The sequence below is a fragment of the Spermophilus citellus genome, assembly GCF_964194105.1.
Source record: "Spermophilus citellus genome assembly, chromosome: 6".
Classification (NCBI taxonomy): Eukaryota; Metazoa; Chordata; class Mammalia; order Rodentia; family Sciuridae; genus Spermophilus; species Spermophilus citellus.
This window is the reverse complement of record NC_138187.1, coordinates 20,366,292-20,394,040: the sequence shown is the minus strand read 5'-3', so window position 1 is coordinate 20,394,040 and position 27,749 is coordinate 20,366,292. Positions and strand designations below refer to the sequence as shown.

At 50.7% G+C, this 27,749-nt stretch overlaps 1 protein-coding gene and 1 long non-coding RNA gene across 4 annotated transcripts in view; one reads left to right on the top strand and one right to left on the bottom strand.

Moving 5' to 3' along the window:
* SBK1 (SH3 domain binding kinase 1) overlaps nucleotides 1–15,987 on the bottom strand; it is a 51,113-nt gene extending 35,126 nt beyond the window's left edge. The window contains exons 1-2 of one of the 3 annotated variants that reach the window (XM_081299211.1): nucleotides 15,156–15,987; nucleotides 8,828–8,884 (exon numbers count right to left, since the gene is read on the bottom strand). In XM_081299211.1, the coding sequence (XP_081155337.1) occupies nucleotides 8,828–8,884; nucleotides 15,156–15,181 (83 nt within the window). In that variant the 5' untranslated portion in view covers nucleotides 15,182–15,987. Of the gene's footprint in view, nucleotides 1–8,827; nucleotides 8,885–13,152; nucleotides 13,509–15,155 lie in introns of those variants that run through there. The other 2 variants (XM_081299212.1, XM_081299213.1) reach the window with 2 other exon arrangements.
* On the top strand, nucleotides 15,691–20,708 carry LOC308651760. Its single transcript, XR_014022660.1, has 3 exons — nucleotides 15,691–15,825; nucleotides 18,904–18,999; nucleotides 20,327–20,708. It is a non-coding gene; the product is annotated as an uncharacterized lncRNA (long non-coding RNA).
* Nucleotides 20,709–27,749: the final 7,041 nt, after the last annotated feature.

Genomic DNA, 27,749 nt, shown 5'->3' with positions numbered 1-27,749 from the left:
CTTTTTAAATGCTTTTATTTAGACACAAGGTTTCGCCGAGTTGCTTAGAGTTTTGCTAAGTTGCTGAGGCTGACTTTGAACTCGAGATCCTCCTGCCTCAGCCTCCCAAGCCTCTGGGATTACAAGCATGCAGCCACCACGCCTGGCTGCTGTGGCCATTTTATGGCGGATGAAGCGCTAGAGGCTTTGGGTAACCTGGCCAAGTCCACATGACCCGGAAATAGCGGGCCTGGGGTTCGATCCAGGGTATGAGGCTGCAAAATCCGAACTTGGAACACAAAAGTTGTCAGAGAAGGAGGCGGAGGCCGCAGAACCGGCTCCTTGCTGTGCCAGTGGCCGCTTGTGTGAGCGCAGCGCTCCCTCTAGTGGCCGATCTGCCACAGTGCAGGGCAGACCAAGGGACCGTGGTGGGACAAGACCCTTTCACTGTCCTGTCCCCATCATTATCCACATTTCCAGCTTCTGCTCTCGACAGCCCCTGCAGGACCTGCAGCCCCTACCGAGAGGGTCCATCCAAGGCCCTTTTACTGGTTCAAGGTCTTCATCTGTGCCATCCCAGGGCCCTTCTTGTCCCCCCTGTTTTTCTTATTCTCTATCAGAACCTGGGTCTGTGTCTACGCTGTGGTTCTCAAACTTCGGCACATGGCCATCTCCACGCCAGGGCAGAAAACTCCGTGTCCCCTCCCTGCAGCTTCAGATTTGTGGGGTACAGAGCTCAAGGGGAAGGCAGGGGAGATCTCGGGGTGTGCCCTGGCGTCCCCTTTCAACCTCTCCACTCCTTGGCCCACCATTCCCAAGCTCAAACCCCTGACCTCGTCATCGCCCACCCCTCTGACATCCCCATCTCGGTGGCGTCCGTCTCTGTTCTATCCCTCTGTCCTCCCCATCGCTTGCCCTGGGACCGAGCTCACAGAGGCTGCCAGTCCACTCCGAGGTTACCTTCTTACTACCCTCCCCTGCCACCCGTGTCCACCTTGTGCTGCCTGGGCTCCGCCTCCTCGCTGGAACTGCTGTCGGGGACACGCCCCCGCGGCTGCCGAGGAGCCCCGCCCACTCTCTGCCTGCCCTGAGCGAGCCCCACGCCGGGCTGGTGGCTTCCCTTCTCGTTCAGGGACACAGGGAGCCCCACTCTGCCTGCGACTGCTTTTTCCTGGTCTCTCTCTGAATCTGCCTCCCAGATTCTCCTCCTCCTGTAAATAACTCTCCTGGGGACCTTGGAGGGGCCGGGGGCTCTGCACATCTCACCAGCCCTGGGGGATGCCAGTGAGGGTCTGCAGACCCCCTCTGCGCAACCTTTCCCCACCTCCTCCCTCCTCCAGCTTTGGCTCCTGCTCCAGTAGGAAAACAAATGGATCAGATTCTCCTCCACCGACTATACTCCCAGCCCCTGGCTTCTTCCCAGACCCTGGGGGGAGGGGTTCTTGTAGGCCGACCCCTCTGCACACCGGTGCAGGGACTTTGTTTTCTCCTGGAGTCACCACCCTGTTCCCTTCCCAGAACCACCGCCCTGAGCCCTGGGGTCTCCTCCTTGACCCACCTCTCTTCCCATTTCTTGGGTCCTCTGTCCACCCTTACCTGCCCATGCCTTACTGGGGATTAACCCAGGGCTCTGCACGTGCCAGGCAAGTGCTCTGCCATTGAGCCACGTCCTAGCCCTTTTTATTCTGAGACAGAGTCTGGGAATTTGCTCAGGCTGGACTCGAACTTAGGATCTTCCTGTCTCAGCCTCCTGAGAATCTGGGTTTACAGGAGTGCACCACCACACCTGGCCTTTCTCTGACTTTTTTTTTTTTTTTTTTTTGCACTGGGGATTGAACTCAGGGGGCTTAACCACTAAGCCACATCCCTAGCCCTTTATTAAAAAATAATTTATTTACAGACAGGGTCTCACTGAGTTACTCACTCAAATTCAAAGCCAGCCTCACTACATTGCTGAGGCTGGCTTTGAACTTGAGATCCTCCTGCCTCAGCCTCCAGAGCCGCTGGGATTACAGGCATTTGCCACCAAGCTTGGCCATTCCCCACTTCTAATCATTCCAACTCCTTTAACTGATCGTCAGTACTTTCTACCTCCATGTTTTCTCCAGAACATATTTACATTGCTCCCTGCCAGTTGTGAGGGGTACCTGTCAACTTCCCGCTTTGGGATATGAGAATTTAGCTCCTTTACTTCCCCTCCACCTACCACCCACTTCCACTTCCTGTCCCCCACCCCACAATACAGTGGTTTCCTAATATTGGTCAAATGCGTAATATTTACATCTTGCGGAAACATTATTTATAGCTCTGAGTGGAATCCTTTGATTTCTTTCCCTTTTGGTAATTGACATTCTTTTTTAGTGAAGTTTCAAGTTCACAGAACAACTGAGCAGAGAGTGGTGGAACCTACCAAGAGATTCTTCAGCTTTGTCACATAGTCCTTCCCCCACAGTTCCTATTATTAACATCTTGCATTAGCGTGGCACACCTGTTACCATTAACGAACCAATAGTGATGCACTGTCATCAATTCAAGTTCGTATGGGACTTGACAATGCATAAGGTCATGGATTCACCTTGATGGCATCCTACAGAATAGTATCACGGCCGTGTGTTTGCGGTGACGCACGCCTGTCATCCCAGCGGCTCTGGAGGCTGAAGCTGGAGAATTGCAAGTTCAAAGCCAGCCTCAGCAACTTAGCGAGACTCTGTCTCAAAGTAAAAAAAAATAAAATAAAATAAAAAGGGCTGGGCATGTGGCTCAGTGGTTAAGAACTCTTGGGTTCAATCCCTGGTACTGGGAAAAAAGAAAAGAATAACATCACCATCCAAAAATTCAGGGTGCACTACCTCCCTCGCTCCCCTCAAGTCCTTGGTGAATTGATCTTTTCTGTCTTTATGGGTTTGGCTTTTCCACAATGTCATAATGTTAGAGTCACACAGTGCTTTTCAGACTGGCTTTCTTTCACTTAGCAATATGCACTTAGAGCTCCTCTATGGCATTTTGTGGCCTGATGGCTCATTTCTTTGATTGCTCAATAATATTCCATTACGTGGAGATACCTATTGAAGGACATTGTGTTTGCTTCCAAGTTTTGGCAATTCTGAGTAAAGCTCTTGCACAAACAGAACACTAAAAACAAGTAACAAAACCAGAAATAGAACTCGGGGAGCAGTGGCCTGTGCCTGTTGGTTCCAGCTACTCGGGAGACTGAGGTAGGAAGATTGCAAGTTTGAGGCCAGCCTGGGCAGTTTAGTGAGAGCTCGTCTCAAAATAAAATAGAAAGGGCGGGAGACTTAAGTCAGTGGCAGAGCCCTTACAGCATGAGTGAGGCCCTGGGTTTGGTTCCCAGTACTTGGAATTAGAAAACAGAAGCAAAACTTGGTTAAACTAAAACCTTCTATGCAGCAAAGGAAACCATCAACAGAGCTCAAAGTTCACTTACAGAACGAGAGAAAATATTTGCAAACCATACGTCTAATGAAGAGGTTGATCTCCCCAAAACATAACTCCATGGCAAAAAGAAGAGAACAAAAAACCTAACTTAGCTGGGCATGGTTGCGCACCCAGCAATGGGGGAGGCTGAGGCAGGAGGATCCCAAGTTCAAAGTCAGCTGGGCAACTTAGTAAGACCCTCAGCGGCATAGCAAGACCCTGCCTCAAAATAAAAAATAAGAAGGGCAGGGCCGTTCCTAATCTCAGGGAAAACAGGATCACCTTTCTTCCCCCTCCTGGGTAGAGTTATCTGTCCCTCGGTACACACCCGCCATAGGAAGAAAGTCATCCAGACTTTGGGGATGGCACCAGATGACCTCAGAAATGACTGTCTCCCAAACTAGCAAGTGAATTACAGCTCCCAGCAGAGCACACAAGGAATGGAGCCTTTGAATCACCTCTTTAAAAGACCCCTACTCCTGCTGATGGAGACAATCAGCCTCTGGGACAGGAGTCTCCTGTGTTTCTCCTTTGCTAGCAAAGCAATGGACTTCTTTTTCCTTTTTCTCAAAAAAAAAAAAAAAAAGGCGGGGGGGATGTGGCTCAGGGATAAAGTATCCCTGGGTCAATCCCCAGTACCAAATAAACAAAACAGCTACGTAATAACCCAATTAAAATCAGGTTAAGGGGGGCTGGGGTTGTGGCTCAGTGGTAGAACACTCGCCTGGCATGCATGAGGCACTGGGTTCGATCCTTAGCACCACATAAATGTAAAATAAAGATATTGTGTCCACCTAAAACTAAAAAATAAAAATTAAAAAATGGGTTAAGGTCCCAGTACTAAAAAAAAAAAGGTTAAAGATGCAAATAGATATTTCTCCAAGGAAGACATATAAATGACCAATAGGTATTTTTAAAATGCTCAGTGTCACTAATCATCAGGGAAATGTGCATCAACACCACACCTCTTGGAATGGCTATTATTTTTAAAAAAAATAAGTGTTGGCAATGACTCTGCGGAATTGGAACTCTTACATGTTGTTGATGGGAATTCAAAGTGGTACAGCCACTGTGGAGACTAGTATGGTGGATCCTCAAAAACTAAAAGTAGAACTACCACAGGATCTGGTGATCCCCCTGGTGGGCATTTATCTGAAAAAATTGAAATCAAGATCTCAAAGGGATAGTAGCGGTCCTCTGTTCACAGCAACACTATTCACAATCACTATGATGTGGGAGTGACTCACATGTCTTTTTTTTTTTTTTTTTTTTGGAACTAGGGATTTAACCCAGGTGTGCTTTACCCATGAGTTACATCCTTAGCCCCCCCTCCAAGAAAGGGTCTCACTAAGTTACTTAGGGCCTTGCTAAATTGCTGAGGCTGGCTTTGAACTTGTGATCCTCCGACCTCAGTCTCCCAAATCATTGGGATCACAGGCATGCGCCACCAGGCCCAGCCCAGATGTCTACCAACAGATGAATACATAGAGGAAACGTGGTGTGTACATACAATGGAATACTTCAGGCCTTTTAAAAGGGAATTTGGGGCTGGGGTTGTGGCTCAGTGGTAGAGGGCTTGCCTAGTATGCTTGAGGCACCAGGTTTGATCCTTGGCACCACATTAAAAATAAATAAATCAAAGCAAATAAAGGTATTGTGTCCATCTACAACTAAAATATATATTTATATATTTAAAAAAGGAAGGAAATTCTGAGGACATTATGCTGAGTGATGTCAACCAGCACAGAAAGACAAGCATGGCCTGATTTCCAGATGTTGGTTGTATAATTGCCAGGGTTGATGGGGAGGAACACAGGAAACTACTAATTAATGGGCATAAAGTTTCAGTCAAACAATATGGATAAGCTCTAGAGAGATATCTGTAGCTGTGTTTCAATAGCCGGGCACGGAGGAGCATGTCTGTCATCCCAGCAGCTCAGGAGGCTGAGGCAGGAGATGGCAAGTTCAAAGCCAGCCTCAGCCAAAGCGAGGCGCTAAGCAACTCAGGGAGACCCTGTCTCTAAATAAAATACAAAATAGGGCTGGGGATGGGGCTCAGTGGTCAAGTGGCCTTGAGTTCAATCCCTGGTATCCCCCCCTCACAAAAAAAGAAAGAAAGAAAGAAAGAAACCCAGCAGACACACTGGACTTGGCCCACAGACTATAGTCACCAATCGCTGTTCTAACACTTTACCATTGAAAGGGTAAAGTTTCTAAGCTGCAAAGCCTGAGTTAAAATGTAAAGGACCAGGTATTGTTAAGTTCCTATGCTACACTCAAAACCTGAAATTCCTGTAGCTGTTAGGACAATTCCCGGGACTGCCCAGTAGATATTCCCCCTGACCATTTAGTTGTTTAATAACCTAGGACCCTGTGCAGTTTGGCATGTAGGCATTCAGGGCCCAAACCAATCAGTTTGAATGTACCCCCCTTCTTAGGACTGACCTATCACTCCCGCCCGACCTGTTCCCGACAATGAATGTGCTAATCATGTTTAAGAATTGTTGTTCAATTTTCCCGCGCCTCATGATGATTTGCTCTGATGTATGCAAAGCCCCCGCCCTCCCCAAAAAGTGTACTTAAGCACTGCTCAACCCCTGCTCGCGGCTCTTGGCCGCTCTCCCTTCTTGAGTGAGCCTGGAGCCCCAGCGCGCTGGATTGGATCCTCAATAAATCCCCTTTTGCTGTTGCATGAGCCGGTCTCTTGGTGGTCTCTTCTTCCGACGTTCGCCGGACCCTTACACCATTTCTGCTATGATAGTCTTAATTTCCACTCTTTCTTTCTTCCTCTTTCTTTCACTAAGCATGTGATCCCAGCCCCAATTTTTCTTTTTTTCTGCTTATTCTTGGAGGTGCCTGCCCCCTCCCCTCTCCCCCATAGCATCTAGTTTTAGTTTCACAGTTGCAACATTTCTTCTTAAATCTCTGAACATGTTAATAACATTTTTGTTCTTCAGTGTTTTTTCCCTTGCGTAGTCCATTTCCTCCTAATTCTGTTCCTCTTGGTTCTGCCTCTTCTAAGACAGGCATTTCTCAAGGGTGCATCTCTGGTTATCCGCTCAGAAGTTTCAAAACCCAATAGAGATCACAGCAGGGGCTGCCTCTGTGGGCGGGGTGGGGGCGGGACTGAGCAGGTCATGATGTAACTTTCTGGGAGATGGACTTGTTCTCTACCTGGATCCAGGTGTGGGTGACACCGGTGTGCCCACCTTCAGAACTCATTAAACCAATCACTTAAGACCTTTGCATTCTACTTCAAGTAAACCCTCCTGTATCAGGGTCCACTTTATGCTCCGGATGCAGCCCTGGCTGCTCTGCGTCTGCGACTTACTTTTAAAACGGACCTGTTTCTTTCTCCTCCTCCCTCCCGCTTCCTAATCTCTGGGGAAACAGGATCACCTTTCTTCCCCGCCTTGGGCAGATTTACCCTTCCTTGAGAACACACCCACCCACCATAGAAATGAAGTCATCCAGACTTGGGGATGGCACAAGAAGATCTCAGAAATGACTGTCTCTCAAATTAACAAGTGGATGACCACTCCACAGAGAAGCCGTGTTGTAGCCTTTGAGTCACCTCTTTCACAGCCCCTGTTCCTGCTGATGGGCAGAATCACAGCCTTTGGGACAGGAGTCCCCTGTGTTTCTCCTTTGCTAGCAAAGCAATAAACCTTCTTTTTCTTTTTTTCTCAAAACTGCATCCTTGTTATTGGATTGGCATTGGGGACAAGGACAGAGCTTTCGGCAACATTGCCTCAATTTTTAAAAATACAATTTATGTGGGCTGGGGCTGGGGCTGGGGCTCAGTGACAGAGTGCTTGCCTTGCACCTGTGAGGCACCGGGTTCGATCCTCAGCACCACATAAAAACAAACAAAATAAAGATATTGTGTCCACAATATCTTTGTATTTAAAAAAATACAATTTATGCAATTTATAAAAGCAAGCTGATGAGAAACGGATTGGTGGCCTGTTGACTCGGGTTTCAATATAGGGAGTTTGGGCTGCGCTGTTTCCTTGGGAAATCCCTGAGGTCACTGTATCTGTGTGTTGTTAGTTAACTCAGACAATAAGATGAAAGACAGCACTAAGGCTGGGGGTGTAGTTCCAAGGTACAGCTCTATGTGAGGATTTGTGTTCCATCCCCAGCAGGAAAAAAATAATCAAATAAAGAGCTAATACAAACAGGCTAAAAAAAAACAAAAGGCAATTTGGAGTATTATAGAAACTTCTCAGGGAGAACAACTCTAACCAAATACGCATCACTCAACATTCAGAGGAGGAAAGGGGCCCATCTTAGGTCCTTCTGAGACCTCAGAAAGTCAAGGGCAGGCCCCACAGTTCTGGAGGCCCAAAGTGGGGTGAAGGCCAGGATGATGGGGGAGGCTGGGGGCTCCCACATTCAGGATGGAACAGCCACACCTCTGGTGGTACAGACCTCCCCTCATTGCTGCCCAGAGGGCCCAGGGTCAGACCCCCTTGTGTCCTCTCTGGGGACTGAATCTCCAGGCTTTGTAGAGCAGAGGAGGGGCAGCGAGCGCCTAGTGGCTCTGCTGGAGGACATCTGAGTATTAAAGCCCTTCTTAAATCAATCCGCCTGCTTTTAGCACCAGCTTTAGTCTCATTTCCATCAACACCGGTGCCTTCCGGGGGATTTGCGGGGCTCCTTGGGCTGTCCACGCTCCGTGTCAAGTTCCCATACAGAGCAGCCTCCTCTGTCTGTTCAATCAGCTCCTACAGGACATCTGCCTTCCAGCTTCCAAAATGCAGCCGCTGGTGTCCCCCTCCTCAGTCCTCCCTGATGTGCCCTGGGAGGCAGCATCTGAGACCCCCAGAGGTCCAGGTCAGAGTCTGCAGAACCTGTGACCCTGTGACCTTAGGTGGCAAAGAGACTTTGCAAATGTGGTTCAGGTGATGGATTTTGAGCTGCGGAGAATATTCTGGATTATTGTTATGCTTTGATGTGTCCCCAAATTCATGTGCTGGAACCCGAATTCCTCCACTGGGAGGTGGGGCCTAGCAGGAAATGTGAGGGTCACCAATAAATGAACGCCTTTCTCTCCTGCATTGAGTTATTGCTCTGTATGGACAACCACCATGAGATCAGGTTGTTAGAAATGAATCGCCCTGAGTTTTGCCTCTCTCACGTGTGCCCACTTCCCCTCTGCTGTCCATCATGGGCTGAAGTAGCATGAGACCCTCACCAGAAGCTGAGGCGCTTCCCAGCCTCTAAAACCATGACCCCCCCCCAAAAAAAAAAAAAAACCTCTCTTCTTTATAAATTAGCCAGTTTCCAGTATTTTGTTATTGCAGTAGAAAATGGACTAAGACACCAATCTAATCCCATGAATCATTAAAACCTTCACTGGCTGTGGTCAGGGAGAATGATACAGTGGGAGGGGCCAAAGAGATGCTACCTTGTGGCGGGGTCCACAGGGAGTCGAGGACCGAGGGATGCAGGTGCCTTTTGGAATCTGGAAAAGTTAAGAAAGTTTTCCCTGACAGACCTATCCTATTGACAGTATCCTATCAATATCCTATTGATACTTTGATTTTAGCTCAGTACTTTTGATCTGGTATGTAGAATTGTAAGAAAACAGATTTATGCAGCGGCTTGGGAGGCTGAGGCAGGAGGATCGCGAGTTCAAATCCAGCCTCAGCAAAAGCGAGGCCCTAAGCAACTCAGTGAGACCCTGTCTCTAAATGAAATACCAAATAGGGCTGGGGATGAGGCTCAGTGTTCGAGTGCCCCTGAGTTCAATCCCCAGTACCAAAACAAACAAACAAACAAACAAACACATGAAAACTAATTTGTTTGGTTTTAGGAAACTAAGTTTGTGGTGATTTGTTAGGAAGTGATTGAAGTCTGATGAACATACTGCTGCAGTTGGGAGGTTGAATGTCCTGAGACCCTCGGGTTTAAAGCCTTGGTCCTCAGCTGGTGCCACGGAGAGTCAGAGAGACCTTTACGAGATGGGGCCCAGTGGCAGGTCTTTAGGTCATTGGGGGTGTATACCCTAGAAGAAGACCTTTCCTCCCCATTCCTTTCTCACTCTTTTTTGATGCTGGGGATCAAATTCAGGGCCTTATGCATTCCAGGCAAGCTCAGGACCACTGAGCTATACCTCAATACTTTTCATTTTTTTTATAATGAGAAAGGTCTCACTGAATTGTCCAGGCTCGCCTTGAACTTGAGATCCTTCTGCCTCACATTCCTGAGGAGCTAGGATTATAAGCATGCACCACCAAGCCCAGCTACCTTTTCACTCTGTAAATGGATTATCTCCGGTATTTCATTACAGTAATGGAAAGCTGACTATCCCACATACCTTAAAAAATTCACTCACTATTCTTTGCATATGGCTCGAGAACACAGAAGTTAGACCGTCTTTAACCAGAAGTCACCACTCAAACCGCGGTCACCTCTAGCCCTTCATGACATGTTCTCATCCAAGTCACTTTTGAATTTTATGACACTAAACCTATTCCTGTTTTCCTTGACTGTTCATCTTTTAAGCCAATTGGCGGCTCCCTCTCTCAGTCTTGAGACATTCTCTGGCTCCCTTGGCTACATGTGGCCCCTGGTGTCCTCCAACTTCACCAGTTGCTCTTCTAGGCTGCCTTGCTGGATTCTCTTCCACATGATCTCAAAAGTGTGGTGTTCCTCAGTCCTGCAGCCTCTTCTGTCCCTTCTCTCTCTCTCTCTCCAGTGTGATCTCATGACTTTCAAAGCCATCTTTATGCATATGGTGTGATATCCTATCACCAGCCAAGAGTTTCTTGAATCTGGAATTTCCCCCAAAGGCCCATATGCTGAAGGCTTGGGCACCAGTCAAAGGTGGTGGAATCCTTTAAGAGGCAGGGCCAAGAGGGAGGAAGTTAGGCTATTGGGGGCGGGCCCTTGAAGGTGATGTTGGACCATGGTCCCTTCCTCTCTCTTTCTTTGCTTTCAGATCACCATGAGGTGAGTAGCTTTGCCCCACCACATACTCCCCTCCTGATGCTCTGTCTCTCCACAGGCCCAAAAGCAATGGAGCAAACTATGGACTGAAAACTTTGGATCTGTGAGCCAAACTCAACCTTTCTTCCTTATAGATTTATTTTCCTGGGTGGCCACAGCAAGGGAAATCTGATTAACACACTCCTCAAGTTAAAAATCTCTGTGGTGCTGGGCATGAATGGAACCTGGGGCCCCACACATGCTAGGCAAGCACTCTACCATTGAGCCATACCCTCAGTCTATGTAGCAGAATTCTCGAGTTTGTCACCTAATCTCTTCCCTCCCTTGAGTCTTCCCATCATCCACGTATGTATCCAATCCCCAAGCTCCAAGTTCACCTTGATTCTCTTCTTCACCTAACCAATCAGCACTTTCTGTAGACTTTGTCCCCTAAATGTTTAGAAGATGTAATTCGTCAGCTTTTCATTGCTATAATGAAAGACTTGAGGCAAATTATTAAGAAGGAAGGTTTTTAGCTCACAGTTTGGGTGGCTAAAAGTTCAGATAGCATTGCATAGGCTCTGATGAGGGTCCCTCTGGCTACACTACATCATGGTGGGTGTGCATGTGAGTACTTCCTTGGATCTGTGTGGTCCCTCTCTCCTTCTTATAAAGTCATCAAGATCCAATCACAGACACTCCGCCCTAATGACCTAATCTAATTACTTCCCAGTGGTTTGACCTCTAAACACCATCATCAGATTAATTTTCCTCTTCATATTAATAAGACTTCAGGATTAAACCCCTCCATGAATTCAGGGGGTTTAATTCACCGTGTTCAAGCCATAGCAGAAGATACCTCTTCTCCCTGGGTCCAGGCCCTGCCTACACTCCCCACCCCCAACATCACCACTGTGACCTCCCTCTGGTGTTTTGTGTCCATGCTGGCCCAGAGCTATCGATTCTCCCCAGAGCAGCTCAAGGGATCATTTAAAATGTCAATCAGATTATATCACTTCCCCCACTAAAAGCTTCCAAAGGTTTCCCAATCCCATCTAGGATAAAATCCATTCTCCTCCGTGGGACTGACGAGGCTTAAGTGATCTGATTCATTCCTGTCTCACCCCATGACTCACCCCATGTCATTGTCCCTGTTCTCTGCCCTGTCCTAGCCACACACTGATCTCTTATTCCTTGCAGTCACCAAACTCTAGCAGCCTCTGGGCCTTTGCACCCCCAGTTCTCTTTGCCTGGGTGCCGTTTCCCCCAGTCTTTCCAGGGTTAGCTCCTCCCACTCCCCAGGTCCTATCTTCCCTGTTTCCGAAACGCAGAGTGGGTGTCTCCTCTACCACCCCTGTTGATTTCCTCAGCAGAGGGTTTTGAACTTGACGATCCTATTTGTCTGTTTACTTGTGTTTTATTTGGGCTCTATCATTAGAGATAAGCCCCAGGGGTGCAGGGAGGGTGTTTTTCACCCTCTAGTTTCTAGTTTCTGGTCTAGTTCCACCGTCCAGTTTCTATAGGATACAGTGAACTCTGTTGAGTGACTGAATGAATGAGCCCTAACCTAGCCTGCGCCAGTGTCTGATTTCATTTTCACAAAGACCCTTGGAGGTTGTCTCACTGGACTACATTTCCCATCTTCCCTTGCAATGAGCCCTTATGGCCAATGCTTGCAGCCGGTCGTGAAAGCAGCTGGTTTCAGATTTGGCTCATAAAAACCTTCAGCGTGAACCTCACTCTCTTATTCATGTGCCAGCTTCAGGCAGAGGATCCAGCAGTGAGGTCTGAGGTGCTGGGTGACAACAGAGTCACCAGACAGGAGGATCCTGGGTCCCTGAAGGATTGCATGGGGCAGAGCCGCCGAGCTCCTGTGGACATCTAGGCTGGCTTCTCCTTACACCAAAACACCACGTGTAGGTGGCTGGTGAGCAGCACCTGGGTGACGCTTTCGCTCACAAGTATTCACTGAATGCAGATGTGTCCTCTGCACCGACCCACAGCCGAGCCGAGATGCTGTGCTCACACCTCCCTGATGACACACCATGCCGCATGCTCGTGCGAGTGCTTTGTCCCCACGAGGCTGTGAGTCCTTGAGAGAGGGGTCTGTGTTGCCCTCATCTTGGTGGCCTCAGCAGCCAGTCCCTACAAGACCCCAGGGCAAGTTCGTTCCGTCCAGGGGAGAATGGACATCTGCACCCCTCACGGCCTCTCTTCCCTAAAACTGGCCAAGAAAATCCAACTCTTTCAGGCCCCGAGGGAAGAAATGACGTCCCCAGGGTCACACAGAGGCAGGACGTGGCAGGCTCAGCCTGCCCAGGGCTGCTCACTGGGCAGCTGCCACTCAGGAGTGAATCCTAGTGCCCTCCTGGGCCTGGAGAAAGGCTAGGAGAGGTGGTAAGAGGGGTCTTTGGGGGCAGCCACAGATGCCCCTGAGCCCCCAAGGTGACCTCAGCCAGCCTCACTGCCCCGTGCCCTTCCTCCAGCAGCTGAGAAGTGTCCCAGAGCCCCAGAGCCGTCCCTCCACCCTCCGCCTGCTCTGCCTGGCAGCCTGGGCATCCACATCACTCAGTATTTTTAGCTTCACCACCTGGCACCTGTGGTCACTGACTCTGCCCAGCCTGGCCTGGCGGTATCCCCTCTTTAAGCCTTAAAGGGCCAGAGTCGGCCAGCTAGGAGGGAGACCAGCAAACACAGGCTGCCGTACCCCCAGAGCAGGAGGCAGAGGCGCCTCCCTTACAGGGGTCTCCAAAGTGGGAGGCAGGAAATAGAGGGAGGAGGGAGGAGGGGGCAGGATCTCACCGCTGCCCGGCCCTTAGGCCTGTGCCTGTCCCTTTCTGGAGCTTCCCAAATGCCAGTTGCTCACCAGGCGGACGGGTTCACATGCCACATCTGTCCCCTCCAAGACCTGTGGCACCAGACGCAGGGCAGGGCCTGATAGCCGTCCGCTCGGGGAGGTCCAGAGACTCATTCATTCATTCCCTGGGTGTTCAGAGGGCCCGGGCTGCACACTTCTGTCTGCACACTACTGTCGCAAGTGTCATGCCCGGGATTCAGGGGGTGCATCTGCATGCACAGCTGACTCCCTAGGGCCCCTAACACTCCCCGTGAGCCCTCAGGTCCTCTCATTGCTTGCTCGGTTGTCCCTGGATCAAGTCCTCTGCTCAGCTGTCAAGGTCCTTTGAGGTCTGTGCCCCCACCCTGTCCTTGTCACCACCATCCCTGCCTAATTTCTTTTTCAAACCCCTGAGCAGCTGCTCTTGGAGTTCCCAAGGTGGATGTCCCTTCTCGGGGGTCAGTCACCCCCTGGGAGAGCATCCGCACTTTTCTTTGGTCCTGGGGATTGGGCGCAGGGGTGCTGTATGGCTGAGCCTCCTCAGGGTCTTGCTAAGTAGCCCAGGCCGGCCTGGAACCTGCCATCCTCCTGCCTGGGCCTCCCCAGTGGCTGGGGCCACAGGCGTGGGCCAGCAAGATCCACACTTTAAGATAGAGCTGGAGGGGGCTCGAGGCTCCAGCCTTTCCTGCTGACTCCCTTGTCTCTGTACGCCCACTCCCACCAGGGAGCCTGTCACGCTGTGCCCAACCTATCTGCCTATCTCTGTCTCTGCACACAGGCTGTCACCCCGTGAGGGCTGGGGCAAGAGCTCCGGTCCTCTGCTGACTCTCCCAGGGCTCTGGGTGCCCAGTCACTGTCACAGAGTAAGTGAACAACCAGGCCAGGGAGGATTTTCCCATTGCACAGATAAGAAGACCAAGGTCCACAGAGCGGAACTCATGGACCCAGGCCCCGCACAGGGAGTTGAGGAGGAAACTGGTACAGGCTGCAGGAGCATGCACCAGGCCCTCTTGTCCTGCTGGGGACCTGGGGGGGGTGCACCCGACTTGTCCCTGCACCTGCCCTTCTCCCCACCTAAGCCGGTGCTGACTCAGGCGGTGATGGAGGCTCGGCGCCCTGGGCAGAGGTGACCCCTGTCACATTGTCCAGCCATGCCCAGAGTCCGTGGGCATGGCCTGGGGAACACACTCGGCTGGAGGCTGGGCTTCCCTGCAGGTGGGGGTGGGGAGAGCTGGCAAAGGGATAATTATAGTCCTCGGGCTGTGGAGCCCCACCGCCCCCGAACAGCCCCTCTCCTGACTTAGGTACGTCGATCTCACACCTGTGCCTACAAACCTGCACACGCACTCACAACCACACACACGCACCCCCAACACCCAGTCACCCAGCCGCACATACTTCTATCATTGCCGCCGCCCGCATCGTCTTACACACACACACACACACACACACACACACACTTTTACTTATTAATTCAACAAAGACTGAATATCTGGTCGGTGCCAGTGGCTGTAGGAAGGGAGGGAGGCTCTCAGGGCAGGGTGGACCTGGGGCTCCCAGAAGGCCTTCCTGAAGGAGGAGGCACTGCGCGGGGCCTGGTGCAGGGAGGCCGGGACGGGAAGCCTGGACAGGGTTTCCCTGGGACCCAGGGAGTGGAAGGAGATGGGCAGTGTCTTCCTGGGTCTCAGAGACCTGGAACACCCAGCCGAGACTCGACTTGATCCTGTGGGAGCCAGAGAGCCACGGAAGGCTCTGAGCAGAGCAGCCACCTGGGAGGGACAGGGAGGTCCCTTTGGGGCCAGGGTGGGAGAGATGGGGAGAAGGCTTTGGTGACCACGGGGCTGAGTCTGAGCGGGATGGTGGAGGGGGACGGCGATGGTGGAGGGGGACGGCGGACTCGCAGGCAGCCCCTCCAGGCCCTGGGCTCTGCCCCCACTCCGCCCACCTGCTGCCCACGGCAGACACTGACCTCTGCAGGGGGACCTCCTCCAGCATCTCCTCTTCCTCCTTCCTGTGGAAGCAGACCAAGCAGAAGGCAGGCACATCATCGGCTCCGCAGCCCAGGGGCCAGGCCGGAGGCAGCTCCAGGACAGGGCAGGGGCGGCTGGTGGCAGCCTCAGCAGCATCGTCCCTGGCCACAGCAGGGGTCCCCGAGCCAGCATGCTCCAGGGTCAGCAGCCTGTCGGCCTCGGGGCCCCGCACCTGCCTGCCCGCCACCTGCGCCTTCTGGCTCAGGTTGCCCGTGGCCTCGGTGGGTGAAGAGCCTGTGGCTCTGTCCCTCAGGAGCACCTGTCCTGACCCCTGACAGGGTTCCAGACACAGTGCTGGGCCTTGGAAAGCAGCTTGTCACTGCCTGGGCTCCGGGGTGGCTGGCAGGTGGCCACAGGTCCCCTCCCTGCCCCTCTGGAGCCCTCAGCCCCTCAGCCGCCCACCCTGCAGCTGTCTATGGGAGGCAGCACCGGGAGGACAGGCCTGCAGAGGACCTGCCCTTCTGTCCATCTGTCTGCCCAGCTGTGTGCTCCTCCCTGTCCAGGCAGCCGGCACAGGGATGGTTTCCCTAAGAAAGTTTGCTCTCCGGTGCTGGGGTGGGTGGCACCAGTGGCCTCCAGGAGATTGGGCTGAGACCTCCAAAGCGAAAGGTGGGTGAGGACCAGGGGAGGCTGGCGCGAGGTCCACGCTGGGCCCCAGGAAAAGTTCTGGCCCCCGCAGTCTGCAGCCGGCTCCCCGGACCCAGGCTCCCCCGCCGCGCAGCGCTCCTGCTCCCTGCGCTCCAGTGGCGGCTCCGCGGCCGGCTGGGCTGTGGGTATTAATAGCTCCACATTCACGCTGCGAAGCCGGGAGGTTAACTCCTTCCCTGCCACAGCACCAAAAGCAGGCGGGCGGGCGGGCGGGGCGACAGGGACGGTGCCTCAGTCCTGCACCCGCCCTGAGCCGGTGCCGCAGCGGGACCCTCACTACCGCCTCCCCCCTGCGAGTCCTTGCGCAGCCCCGGGCACCTGGATCTTGGTCAGACATCCCAGGCTACCTGGATCCTTCGTGTGCACCTTCAGGAGGCTGCGCAGGACGGTGGGCTCAGGGTGCCACCCCTGGGATGATCAGGGGTCCCCAAATCCCTCCACATTCCCCTAAAAATCATCTCTGGCAGCCCTGGGTCCAGATCCATCACCAGCTTCTGTGGGAACCAGAGACGAAGCTGATACCGTGCCTGGAGAGCCTAGGGAGGATTCAGAGCCCAAACCGAGTTTGCATGAAGAATGTTTACTGAGCACCTGCTTTGCGCCCGGCACACGGAAAGGGAGAGGGCAGGTGTTCTTGTTCCCTTGCCAAGTCAGCAAGTCACTGCAGGAGGTTGACGGTGCCCTTGACAGGTGCCCCAGCCTGCAGTCGGGGTCCAGGCGGGTCTTCAGCCCCGCTCACCTCCGCTGCAATACACAACACGCAGGATCATTCACAGTGGCCTGGGAGCCCTGGAAACAAAGGAAACAGATATTCAGACCGTGAAAAGTGCTGCTGTGCGAAGCGAGTTTCCACCAGCAGGAGAATGAGAAGGAATCAGGCAGAGATCTGGACGGAGAACATTCCAGAAGGAGGGACCTCTGAAATCCAGAGGCCAGAGCGCATCCGCACTTGAGGGAGAATGTGAGAAGCCGAGAAGATCTTTGGGGGTGCACCTTGCAGAGGGAGCAGGGGTTTCCTGGGGCTCAAGAGGTGGGGTGTCACCAGCTGAGAGAATAGAGCAGGTGAAGCCCTAAGTGACGTGAGGTGGATGGCGCATCGCAAAGCAGAAAGAAGACAGAAGGTGGAAGTGATGGGAGAGGGATTTAGGAGGTTCTCGTCCCAGAGTTGCCTGTCTGAGGGGGAAGGGTGGTGGAGGAAAATGGAAATGGAAACTCCGGTCCAAGTTCAGGTATGGATACCAGCAGGCAGAGGCTAGGAAGGAGCCATCTGTATTTGTTGGCCTGGATTCTACTGGTTGGGTGAGCAGGCCTGCGCTTCCTTGGCCAAGAAACTCTGGGAGATGGGATCAGAGCCACCATGTACAGTTGTTTAGGCGGTGCACTGTACAGCCCAGGCTGGCAGACAGGCGGGGCGGGGGCTGATGTCCTTCCTCCTTCTGCTTTGCCAGGCCTTGTACTTTGGTATGGCGACAGTGTAGAAGTTTGCCTTTTACTAATAGTCCACCCCAAAGTTACCTTTTTTCTTACACTTAAGTCTGAAGGGTGCCTTTTCCTGTTGGTTCACCAAGAGGGGTGCCTCTTTCTAATTGGTCTGTTTAGGGAGCTCGTTTTATATAGTTGGTCCTCTTGGAGGGGCACCTTTTTTTGAATTGTTCTCCCCAAAGGGGGTGATTTCTTCCTGCCAGGTTCAAAGGGGGCCCCATAAATTGGGCTGAGGGAGAAGACCCAGAGGCCACCGGTTCTAGAGCTGGGGACCTGCTCTGTGGCTTTGGATCAGTCCCTGTGTCTCTCTGGAACTACAGACTCCCAGACTTAGCTAAAGCCCAGCTCCTGACCAGCACAGAGGAGGAGAAGGAGTCCAAACAGGGGCTCCCTGAGGTCCACAGTGACACAGGGCTAGCACCCCGTCTCCCCGTCTCCCCGTTGCACCTGCCCTGCTCCAGCGTCAGCGTGGGATACTGAGGACTTGGTATTTCTCCAAGGGGAGGACAGAGAATGAGAGGGGAGAAAAGGAGGGGGGAAGGGGGAGGGGGAGGGGGGGAGGGGGAAGGGCCGCTGTGCTATGGCTCCTTGGGGTGGAGGTCAGAAGGGGCCAGGGTGGCCCTGGCCTCTAGGTGTCACTCCCTGCTCCCCCAGGCCCCATGGGACGGTCATTTGCAGATGTTAATTATTCAGGAGGTTGTGCTTTGCCGGGTTCTAATGCACTCTGATGGTGTTCTCTAGCTAATGGGGAAAATCAATAGGTTTTAATTCCTAGTGGCTGTGAAGCTCTGTCTGTCTCCTGTTTGGGTGGCAGGGGTCTGGCTCTCCAGGAGGCTGGGGTCCTCCTTCCCTCTCCCACCCTCACCCCCACCCTCACCCCCACCCCCATCCCACCCCGCCCGCTCCTGCCTCCAGTCTGGGAAGGGAGAATTGGAGACCCAAGACCACTTCAAACTCTGCCCCCAACACGATGGAGAGACTGAGCTCTTGAATCTCAGCCACCTGCTGCCCTCCAAGAGGGCTGGGGGCTTCCCCAGCCTCCGTGCCAGACCTATGGGACAGATGTGCCAGCTGGCAGGGGTAGCTAACCAGCTTTGGGTGGGGCTGGAGTCAGGCCACAGCCCTTGGCTCTGGGGTTTTGGGACCTGGGGGGCTTTCCCCTTCCCACCACTCAGGGTCAGCTCTGTCTCCTAGGGTGCGTATGGGGAGGAGTCTGAACCCCTACATCTCCAAAGAGTTTGAAACGTAGATTTCTGACGTGACATTTACGGGCGGTTATATATGTTCGGGCATGGCAGTTTCTGTGCAGGACCGAGAGCTGAGAGGTTCAGTACCATCCTCAGGAACTCATCTCATCTCAAACCACATCCTCTTCCTGAGCTGGTGTCCTTTAAGATTCCCGTAATTATCTTGTGAACGGAACAACCTCTATTGTATGGCATGTGCATGTTATTATTATTTATTTATTTTCTGGTACCTGGGGAGGAAATCAAGAGTTGCTTTACCATTGAGCTGCACATCCTCAGACCTTTTTATTTTATTTTATTTTTGAGACAGGATCTTACTAAATTGTTGAGGTTGGCCTTGAACTCGCCGTCCTTCTTCCTCAGCCTCCCGAGCTTCTGGGATCACAGGTGTGCGCCATGACGACAGGTGTGTGTGTTTTCGAAGTGTTAATTAGGCAAGGGGAAACATTTAACATTCGTGGTTCTCTTGATAATGCTATTTTTGTGTGTTTTTTTTCCCTCAATGTTTCCAAAACATAACCTCAATAAAAAGATAAATAAATAAAAGTTGAGGTTGTACCTGTTCCTGATGGCCCAGGATTTTCCTGATAGCCTGGAGCCCACCTTGGCAGCCTGAAATTGTTCTGACCACCTAGAAGGGCTGTCCATGGGGGCCCAACCCTCTTACCACGGTCCTCTGGAACTCAGAATCTGGACTTAGAGGACGATGACCATCAGACCGCAGGGGTCATCTCCACCTAGGCCCCAAGGGTCCCTACCCCTCCCACCCAGGCCCCAGCAGGCACCAAGCCCAGGGGCTTTGGGGGCGCAGACCTGGCTGGAGTCCCTCCCACACTTAGGCTCAGTGCTCCCTTCTTACACCCCTGGATTCTCCCTCTCAGACTCAGGCCTGCAGATGCTGACTTTGCCCTTCTCCCCAATCCCTGACACACTGTTATTCTTGGTCAATGCAGGGTCCCTCTCTTATTTTTTAATTTATTAAATTTTTTTGGTACCAGGGATTCAACTCAGGGGCACTCGACCCCTGAGCCCCATCCCCAGCCCTATTTTGTATTTTATTTAGAGTCAGGATCTCACTGAGTTGCTTAGGGCCTCACTTTTGTTGAGGCTGGCTTTGAACTCTTGAGCCTCCTGCCTCAGCCTCCCGAGCCCCTGGGATGACAGGCGTGTGCCATGGCTCCTGGCTGCCCCTTATTTTTGTCCAAGTCTCCATTCCCCTTTTCCCCCTGGAATACTTGGCAGGATGGCGTGGCGCACAGAGCCACTGACAACTTAAAGGTCCCGTTCCACGTCTGTGGTGGCTCTTTCCCCCTGGGACCTCTGAGGATTGGATCAAACATTTTCCCTTTTGACACACCCATGTATGGCTGGTATTTTTCAAAATTCTTCACTAAAGAACCGATTGATCACCTGGGACAGAATCCAGCTTGCTCATCGCGGGAGGGAGAAGCACATACTGAGATGACCAGCTCTCATTTATTTGGCTCCCTTTCCTATTTATTTTTTTTTGCACATGCTATGCAAGTGCTCTGCGATTGAGCCACAACCCCAGCCCTGGCTCTCACTTCAGATTCAAATCCAGTGCTGACGGGATGCTCACCCCAGACTGGATGAGATGCTGCACAGTACATGTGGCGGCCCAGATTTCCAGAGAGGAAAGGGTCCCAAGTATAGGGAACCCTCAGCCCCATGTGGGTGAGTAAGAGATGACATTTCTCTTTCTGTTAATTAAGGTACTGCTGAGCTGCTGTAACAAAGAAGCCCCACATCCCAGATTCAAACAAGTCTTCTAACAAAGTAATCAGAAGCATGTGGCAAAGTTTTATTTCAGGTTTGGCATGAGGAAAAAGGCTGTGACCCAGCTGGTGCCAAGAGCCCTTTCTCCTCTATAGGAGAGTGATAGTCCCTGTTTGACCAGGCTCAAGAAGAAAGAAAGTCTGATTCCAGGTTATTAGAATGCCCTCCTGACATCGAAGTGAATGGGAAACTAGTTTCCTTAGAAGCCTGACTTCAAGTTCATCAGAGTGTTTCTGAAGCATCTTGTCAAGAATGCCAATGTCTTCCCAGAAAACATTTTTGGAAATTAAACCGTCTTGAAAAAAAATAAAGTGATGTCCTTAACCAGGTTTGATACTGTTTTTCCTAATCCCAGGTGGGATCTGTTTCTCAGGTAGTAGCCCGAGGTGATTATTCCTCTTGGCTGAAGCTGCCCTAAGAGCATCCGTTCTCCTTTAAGCCCTTGAGGAGGCAAGATGGAGTGATGCCCAAGTGCTGACCCTCACGTCCACTCATTTCTTTTTTTTTAAGTCTTTTTTTTCTTTTAGCTGAAGATGGACACCATACCTTTATTTTATTTATTTATGTGGTGCTGAGGATCAAACCCAGTGCCCCAGGCCTATGAGACAAGTGCTCTACCGCCCAGCCACAACTCCAGCCCATGCCCACTCATTTCTATCACCAAGAGCTGGTCCCTGGTGACAAGGAGGTTCCATTTCTGCTGCACAGTCACAGGCAGTGCTAAATCTGGGGCAGAGGTGGGGTAACACTAAAAGCAGTGGTCAGGAAAGCCTAATTCTGGGCGCTGGGGTTGTGGCTCAGCGGTAGAGTGCTTACCTTGAACAAGTGAGACCCTGGGTTTGATTCTCAGTGCCACATAAAAATAAATAAACAAATAAAAAAAAAAACAAGGAAAACCTAATTCACAACTGAGGCTCTGGGCCCCTTTCTGCCTCCTGCCGTGAACCATGTATTAACCCATTTCATGTTTTTTATTTATTTTATTTTTAATTTTTGGTACTCGGGATTGAACCGGGGGCACTTAACTGCTGAGCCACATCCCTAGACCTTTTTAAAAATATTTTATTTTGAGACAGGATCTCGCTAAGTTGCTTAGGGGCTTGCTAAGTTGCTGAGGCTGGCTTTGGACTTGTGATCCCCCTGCCTCAGCTGGGATTACAGGCATGCACCACCGCACCCGGCTCTTGGTCTTTTTCATTGAGAAAATATATGAAGGCAAGAGTTTATATTGGACCAGGGGGATAAAAGCTCAAAAACACAGATTATGTGATGTGTTTGAATCTCTTGAGAAGAGACTTTCGGTTTTGACTTTCATTTTGCATAATGAAGGTAAATAGAAAAAAAAACCCGAAGCAATCATGAACTTTAGGAAAAACAAAGAGTCGCACAAGAAAGGGAATATGTAATCATAGACTCCTATGTGCCCGAGCTGTGGGTCACTTACAAAGGTGTAATCTTATAAATACTACAAATCATTTTAACCCAAGAGGATATATGACCATATTGGGAAGAGGAGACAGGAAGCCTGTGTGTGGGAGAGGACAGATGAGGGTATAAGAGAACTACAACACTTTCATTTTTGGTAGTAGGGAAGTAATGTCAAAAGTCAAGAAATAGCTGTATTCGCATGTTCTTTAGACTCTTGCCATTCAAAGAATAGTCTGTGGACCAGCAGCATCAGCATCACTGGGAGCTTATTGGAAATGCAGAATCTTGGAAGCTGCCCCAGACCTGCTAAACCCAAACTCGTTTGATATATTTGTGTGTGTGTGTGTGTGTGTGTGTGTGTGTGTGTGTAGTGCTGGGGATTGAACACAGTGCCTCCTTGTGTAAGCCAGCTAAGGGTTCCACCACTGAGCTACACCCCCAGCAACCTGCTCCTCCCCTCCCCTGAATGTATTTTTTTTAATATTTATTTTTTAGTTTTAGCTGGACACAATATCTTTATTTTACATTTATGTGGTGCTGAGGATCGAACCCAGTGCCTCCTGCATGCTAGGTGACTACTCCACCACTGAGCCACACCCCAGCCCTCCCCACCATGTATTTTAACAAGATCCCCAGGTGATTTGCATAGTTCCTTGAAGTTTGAAAAGCCCTGACTTGGAGGGCTGGGGTAGACCTCTTGCATGTACAATGATCTGGGCTGGAGGACTGTGCCGGAGTGGGGACCTGACTTAGAACCCTAAACAGAAGGAACAGTGAAAAGAGTTGAGTTCGTTGCCTTTAGGAAGAGAAAGGCTGAAGTAGAGTCGGGGAATGCTAGCTTTTCATACAAGTTTTAAACTGCATGGACAATTTATGTCATTGAAGAAAGCAGACCGTGTGCATGCTTTCAGATCCCTACAATACAAAATGCAATGCAAAGGCCTTCTCTGACTAGGGATTCTCCAGGGTCCTCTTAGTCTTGTCAACAGATCCTAGAGCATCCTCCTAGAACATTCCTCTCTGCATATCCAACCTTTGAGCGTGGGGCCATCCATTTATATTTTTAACAGATCAGAGCACTCTGATGCATTGTTGAGCATCTTGAGCTATTTTTGTTCAACAATATCTTGGAGATTATTGCCCCAAAGCACCTATGGATCCCCTAGACTCATTTATAAGTTGCTTTTACAGGATGCCTAGAATGGTAATTTATTTAACTACCCCCCGTACTGATGGGAAATGAGGTGGTTTCCAACCTTCTTCTGTTACACAGATTGCTGCCATCAGCATCTTGTAACCACAATGTAGTGTCGGGTTAAGGGCACACAAGCCTGGGAGTGGAAACCCAGGGCTGCTGAGAGCCAATGGTCTGATCTCTGCGAATTTCAGTTCCTGTAGCTGTGAAATGTGGATCAGAATGATATTGATGGTGCTTACTGTGGCCACTCACGTTTCACCCGCCCTGGGTTCAGCAAGGAACAAGAGATCAAAATCCCTGCCCTTGGGGCTGGGGGTTGTGGCTCAGTGGTAGAGAGCTTGCCTAGCATGCATGAGGCACTGGGTTCGAGTCTCAGCACCACATACAAATAAATAAAAATAAAGATCCATCAACAACTTAAAAAAAAAAAATCCCTGCCCTTGAGGGGCTTAGAGTCTAATGATGGGAGGCAGATAAGAAAGAGATAGTAATCAAAATAGAGAGGTAGAGCATTTGCCTAGCATGTGCCAGGTCCTGGGTTCAGTACCCAGTGCCACAACACACACACACACAATACACACAAACACACACACAACCCACACATATAATAAGGGACAAAAGGGGGGGTTTGCCATTTTAGTTAAGGGGGTTACAAATGGCCTCACTGATTGACACAGACCTGAAGGAGATGAGAGCCCTATAAGTACCTGGGGGAAGAGCAAAGGTATAGGGACAGGCACTCAAGACCTCCGTGACAGCTGCCGGTGACGGGAAATTACCTCTGCCTTCTGCCGTCTGTCTAGCACTCAGTCTGTCCTGGGCACCTATGCAAAATGAGTACAGCCCCTGCCCTGTGTGCAGCAGCCGTGACCTCAGGTGCCAGCAGGAGAGCTGCCCCGGTCCCCTGACCTTGTGCTGTGATGGAATCCCCAAAGAACCGCAGTGGCACCAGCCTCAGCTGAAGGAGCCAATGGCCTCAGAGAGGGGCTGGATTCCCAGCCGGGTGGGGTCAGTCCCCAGCAACGGGTGGGGGGCTCCGATGAGATAGTGGCGGGAGGAGGAAGCAGGAGCGAGAGGGGGCTGGGGACTCCCTATGGGCCCTTGGGGGCTCCCAGAGGGCGTGGGGCGCTGGGTGCGTATAGTGGAGAGGCTGCAGGGCGGCTTTTGGGTGGGTCTGCGACAGTGGCCCTCCTAGGTCTTGTCCCTCTGAGGTCGGTGCTGGACTTCTCTGTAGAAGCTGAGATCCTGCAGCCTCTTTAGCACAGTGATCTGATTGGAGGAGGAGGAGGAGCTGGGAGCAAACGTGCTGATTAACTTAGGGTATATTTATTTGGGATGGGTTGGTGGGGTGGACTGAGGAAGTGGTAGGAGGGCTACCCCATCCTCACCCCAATTTACCCTTAGTGTCACCATGGCCCCAAGGCGACTGTCCTCCAGCCTTGCGCTCTGCCTCTAGCGCCCCCTACCGTCAGAGCGATGGCGCTGCTGAGGGGCAGGAATGTGGTTTGCGCAGCAGCGGCCTCCGCTTACCAAGGCCAGCCTCGCAAGGGAGGTTTGAGTTTAGTGCCCGGCGCGGTTGCATATCAAGTTGGTGAGGTGAAGACAGGCTCCTCCATGGTCTTTGGGAAAATATGCAGCTGGATTCTCACTCACCAGACACCTCACTCGTTAAAGCCTAGGAAACGAATGGGTCAGAGATTTAAAGATAAAACTATAGCCTGGCGCAGTGGCACACGCCTGTAATCCCAGCAGCTCTGGAGGCTGAGGCAGGAGGATCGCGAGTTCAAAGCCAGCCTCAGCCAAAGTGAGGCACTAAGCAACTCAGTGAGACCCTGTCTCTAAATAAAAATTAAAAAATAGGGCTGGGGATGGGGCTTAGTGGCTGAGTGCTCCTGAGTTGAATTCCTGGTACAAATCAATCAATCAATCAATCAATCAATCTCAGGGTGAAAAGTTTTTCTAGCTGAATGCCAAGTTGAGGAATCACCAAGTCGAGGAATTACCAAATTTAATTATAAAAAAATAAAAAAATTGGTCTGGGGATATAGCTCAGATGGTAGCGAGCTCACGCCCCACGCACAAGGCCATGGGTTCAATCCCCAGCACCAAAAAAAAAAAAAAAAAAAAGTCTACAGAGCAATAACTACCATAAACAAACAGAATAAAACAAGTGACAATTTTTTTTAAAATTATTTTTGTTGTGGATGGACACCATATCTTTATTTTATTTTTACGTGGTGCTGAGGATCAAACCCAGTGCCTCATGCATGCTAGGCAAGTGCTCTACCTCTGAGCCACAACCCCAGCCCCACAAGTGACAATTTTAAAGTGTGTAATACAAAGGGTAGGTAGATAAAAGGTCATGTCCATAATGCAAAGTTTGCTCTTAAGAAAGACAAGGACCACAAACCCAACAGGAAAAAGGGCAGAGAACATGAATGGGCAATTCCAAAATAAATAAATAAATAAATAAATAAATAAATAAAAACAGTCTATAAGTATACGGGGAAAGATATTTGACTTTTCTCATTATATAGGTCTTTGACCTTCCTGTTCCTTTGCCTGGAACCAGGGGGCAAGGTAATTGCCACTCAATTCCTTCAGTTCAGTGTCACCCAAGGGCCATAAATGACCCCAAGGGCCTGAACTGCAGGCTAGCTCGGGTAGGAAGGGTCTCCAGGGCATCTGAGCTAAGAGTCTCCTCCTGAGGGAAGGAGTCCTTCCTACCGCAGCAGCATGAGGCTGGCAGGGAACCAGCCGGGTCAGTGGGTTCAAGGATTTACTTTGGTTTCTTTTGCTCTGTTTTGCATGCTGGGTATTGAACCAGGGGACTCCCACATGCCAGGCAAGTCCTCTATCACTGAACTATATCATCCCCAGTCCTTTGAAAATTTTTGAGACTAAGTGGCTGAGACTGGCCTTGAACTTGCCGTCCTCCTGCCTCAGCCTCCAGACTAGCTGGGATCACAGGTGCTCAGCACTGCACGCAGCTGGATTGAAGATTCTGATCTTGACCCTGAGAGCAAGCAGAAGCTTGTGACAGTGAGGGAGACACATTTGTGAGCTGAACGGGTTTGTGAGTTGAAAAGATCCCTGTGGCTTCTGGGGACAGGGTGGTGGGGACCCCATGCAGGACATGATCCAGGCTAACAGTGATAGTATCCTGGGTTGGAGAAGTGGCAGTGAAAATGGGGAACAGAGGATGCATTAGAAAATATTTAGAAGTAAATATCAGAACTTGCCTTACAACAAGTTTGAGCAGGGAGATGTTAAAGATGGTTTCTGGCTTGTGGAACCAGATCAATGGTGTCTTAGTCCATTTTCTGTTGCTATAATGGAATACCAGAGACTGGGTAATTTATAAAGAATAAAGGTTTGTTTAACTCATGGTTCTGGTGGCTGGGAAGTCCAAGAGCATGACTCTGGCATCTGGGGAGGGCCTTTTGCTGCCTCATGACATGACGACAGAGGGCATCACATGACAGACAGACCAAGCTGTCACTCTTCCTCTTATAAAGGTCAGGTCACTCTTCGTCTTCTTAGAAAGCCACCAAAGCCATCATAGGATCCCTCATCTAATCCTCAGTGCCTCCCAAATCCCTGATATCCAAATATGATCAACATAAACTTGGGGCCACACATGGTGGCACACACACCTACAATCCCAGCTATTCTGGAGGCTGAGGCAAGAAGATCGTAAATTCAAGCCCAGCCGCAGCAACTTAGTAAGTCCCTGTCTCAAAATATAAAATAAAAAGGGCCAGGGGTGGGGGCGAAGCTCGTGTTAGAGCACTTGTCTTGCACATGTGAGACCCTGGATTCGATGCCCAGCACTACAGAAAAAAAAAAAAAAAAGACCCTTGGAGAGCCAGACCATCCCAGGCTCTGTTTTTGGGGAGGTTTGGGTGGCATGTGCTATAGTGTGGCTCTTAAGTGTCTCCCAAAGACCCATGTGTTGAAGGCTTGGTTCCTAGGTGGCACTATTAGAAGGTGGAACTTTGAGAGGTGGGCCTTGTGGAAGTCCTTAGGTCGGTGAGGAGTGCCCCTGGGGGAGACTGTGGGACCCTGATGGCTCTCTCTCTCTCTCCCCCTCTGGCCAGGAGGTGAGTGGTTTTATTCCAATGGGCTCCCACCACAGAGTGCGGCTCCACACAGGCCTAAAGTAATGGGGCCTACTGACTACAGACTGAAACCTCCAGAACTTGGAGCCAAGATGAACCTTATCTCTTTATAAGTTGACTACCTCAGGCATTTCGCTACAGTGAAGGAAAGCTAATGCGAAAAATTCATGCAGAGAGCTGGGCAGTCTCTGCTGTTACTACATACCTGATGGGGCGAAGCCACCGGGACATCGAAGAGTTCTTTCTAGAAGTGTGCTTGTGGAGAGGAGAAATAAGTTGTGCCAGGAGCAGGCAAGGGAGAGTTACTTTATCATTCTTTTAAGAGGAGACAACTTTGCAATGTATAAATATTGATGAGTTGTCAAACTTGGGGATTTTTTTTTTTTGCGCTACACTTTAATGGGTGAAAAATAGCCTCTCAGTGTGGGTTTGATACGCATTTCTCTTGTTATGATTGAACTTGGCATCTTTTCCTAGATCTAGGAGAATTTTTTTTTTGAGACTAGCTTTTTTATGTTTTTAATGTTTTTCCCACTGGATCATCAATCTTTTCCTTATTGATTTCCAGGGTCCTATATATCAGGCAGAATGGCCCTTCATTAGTAATCTGAG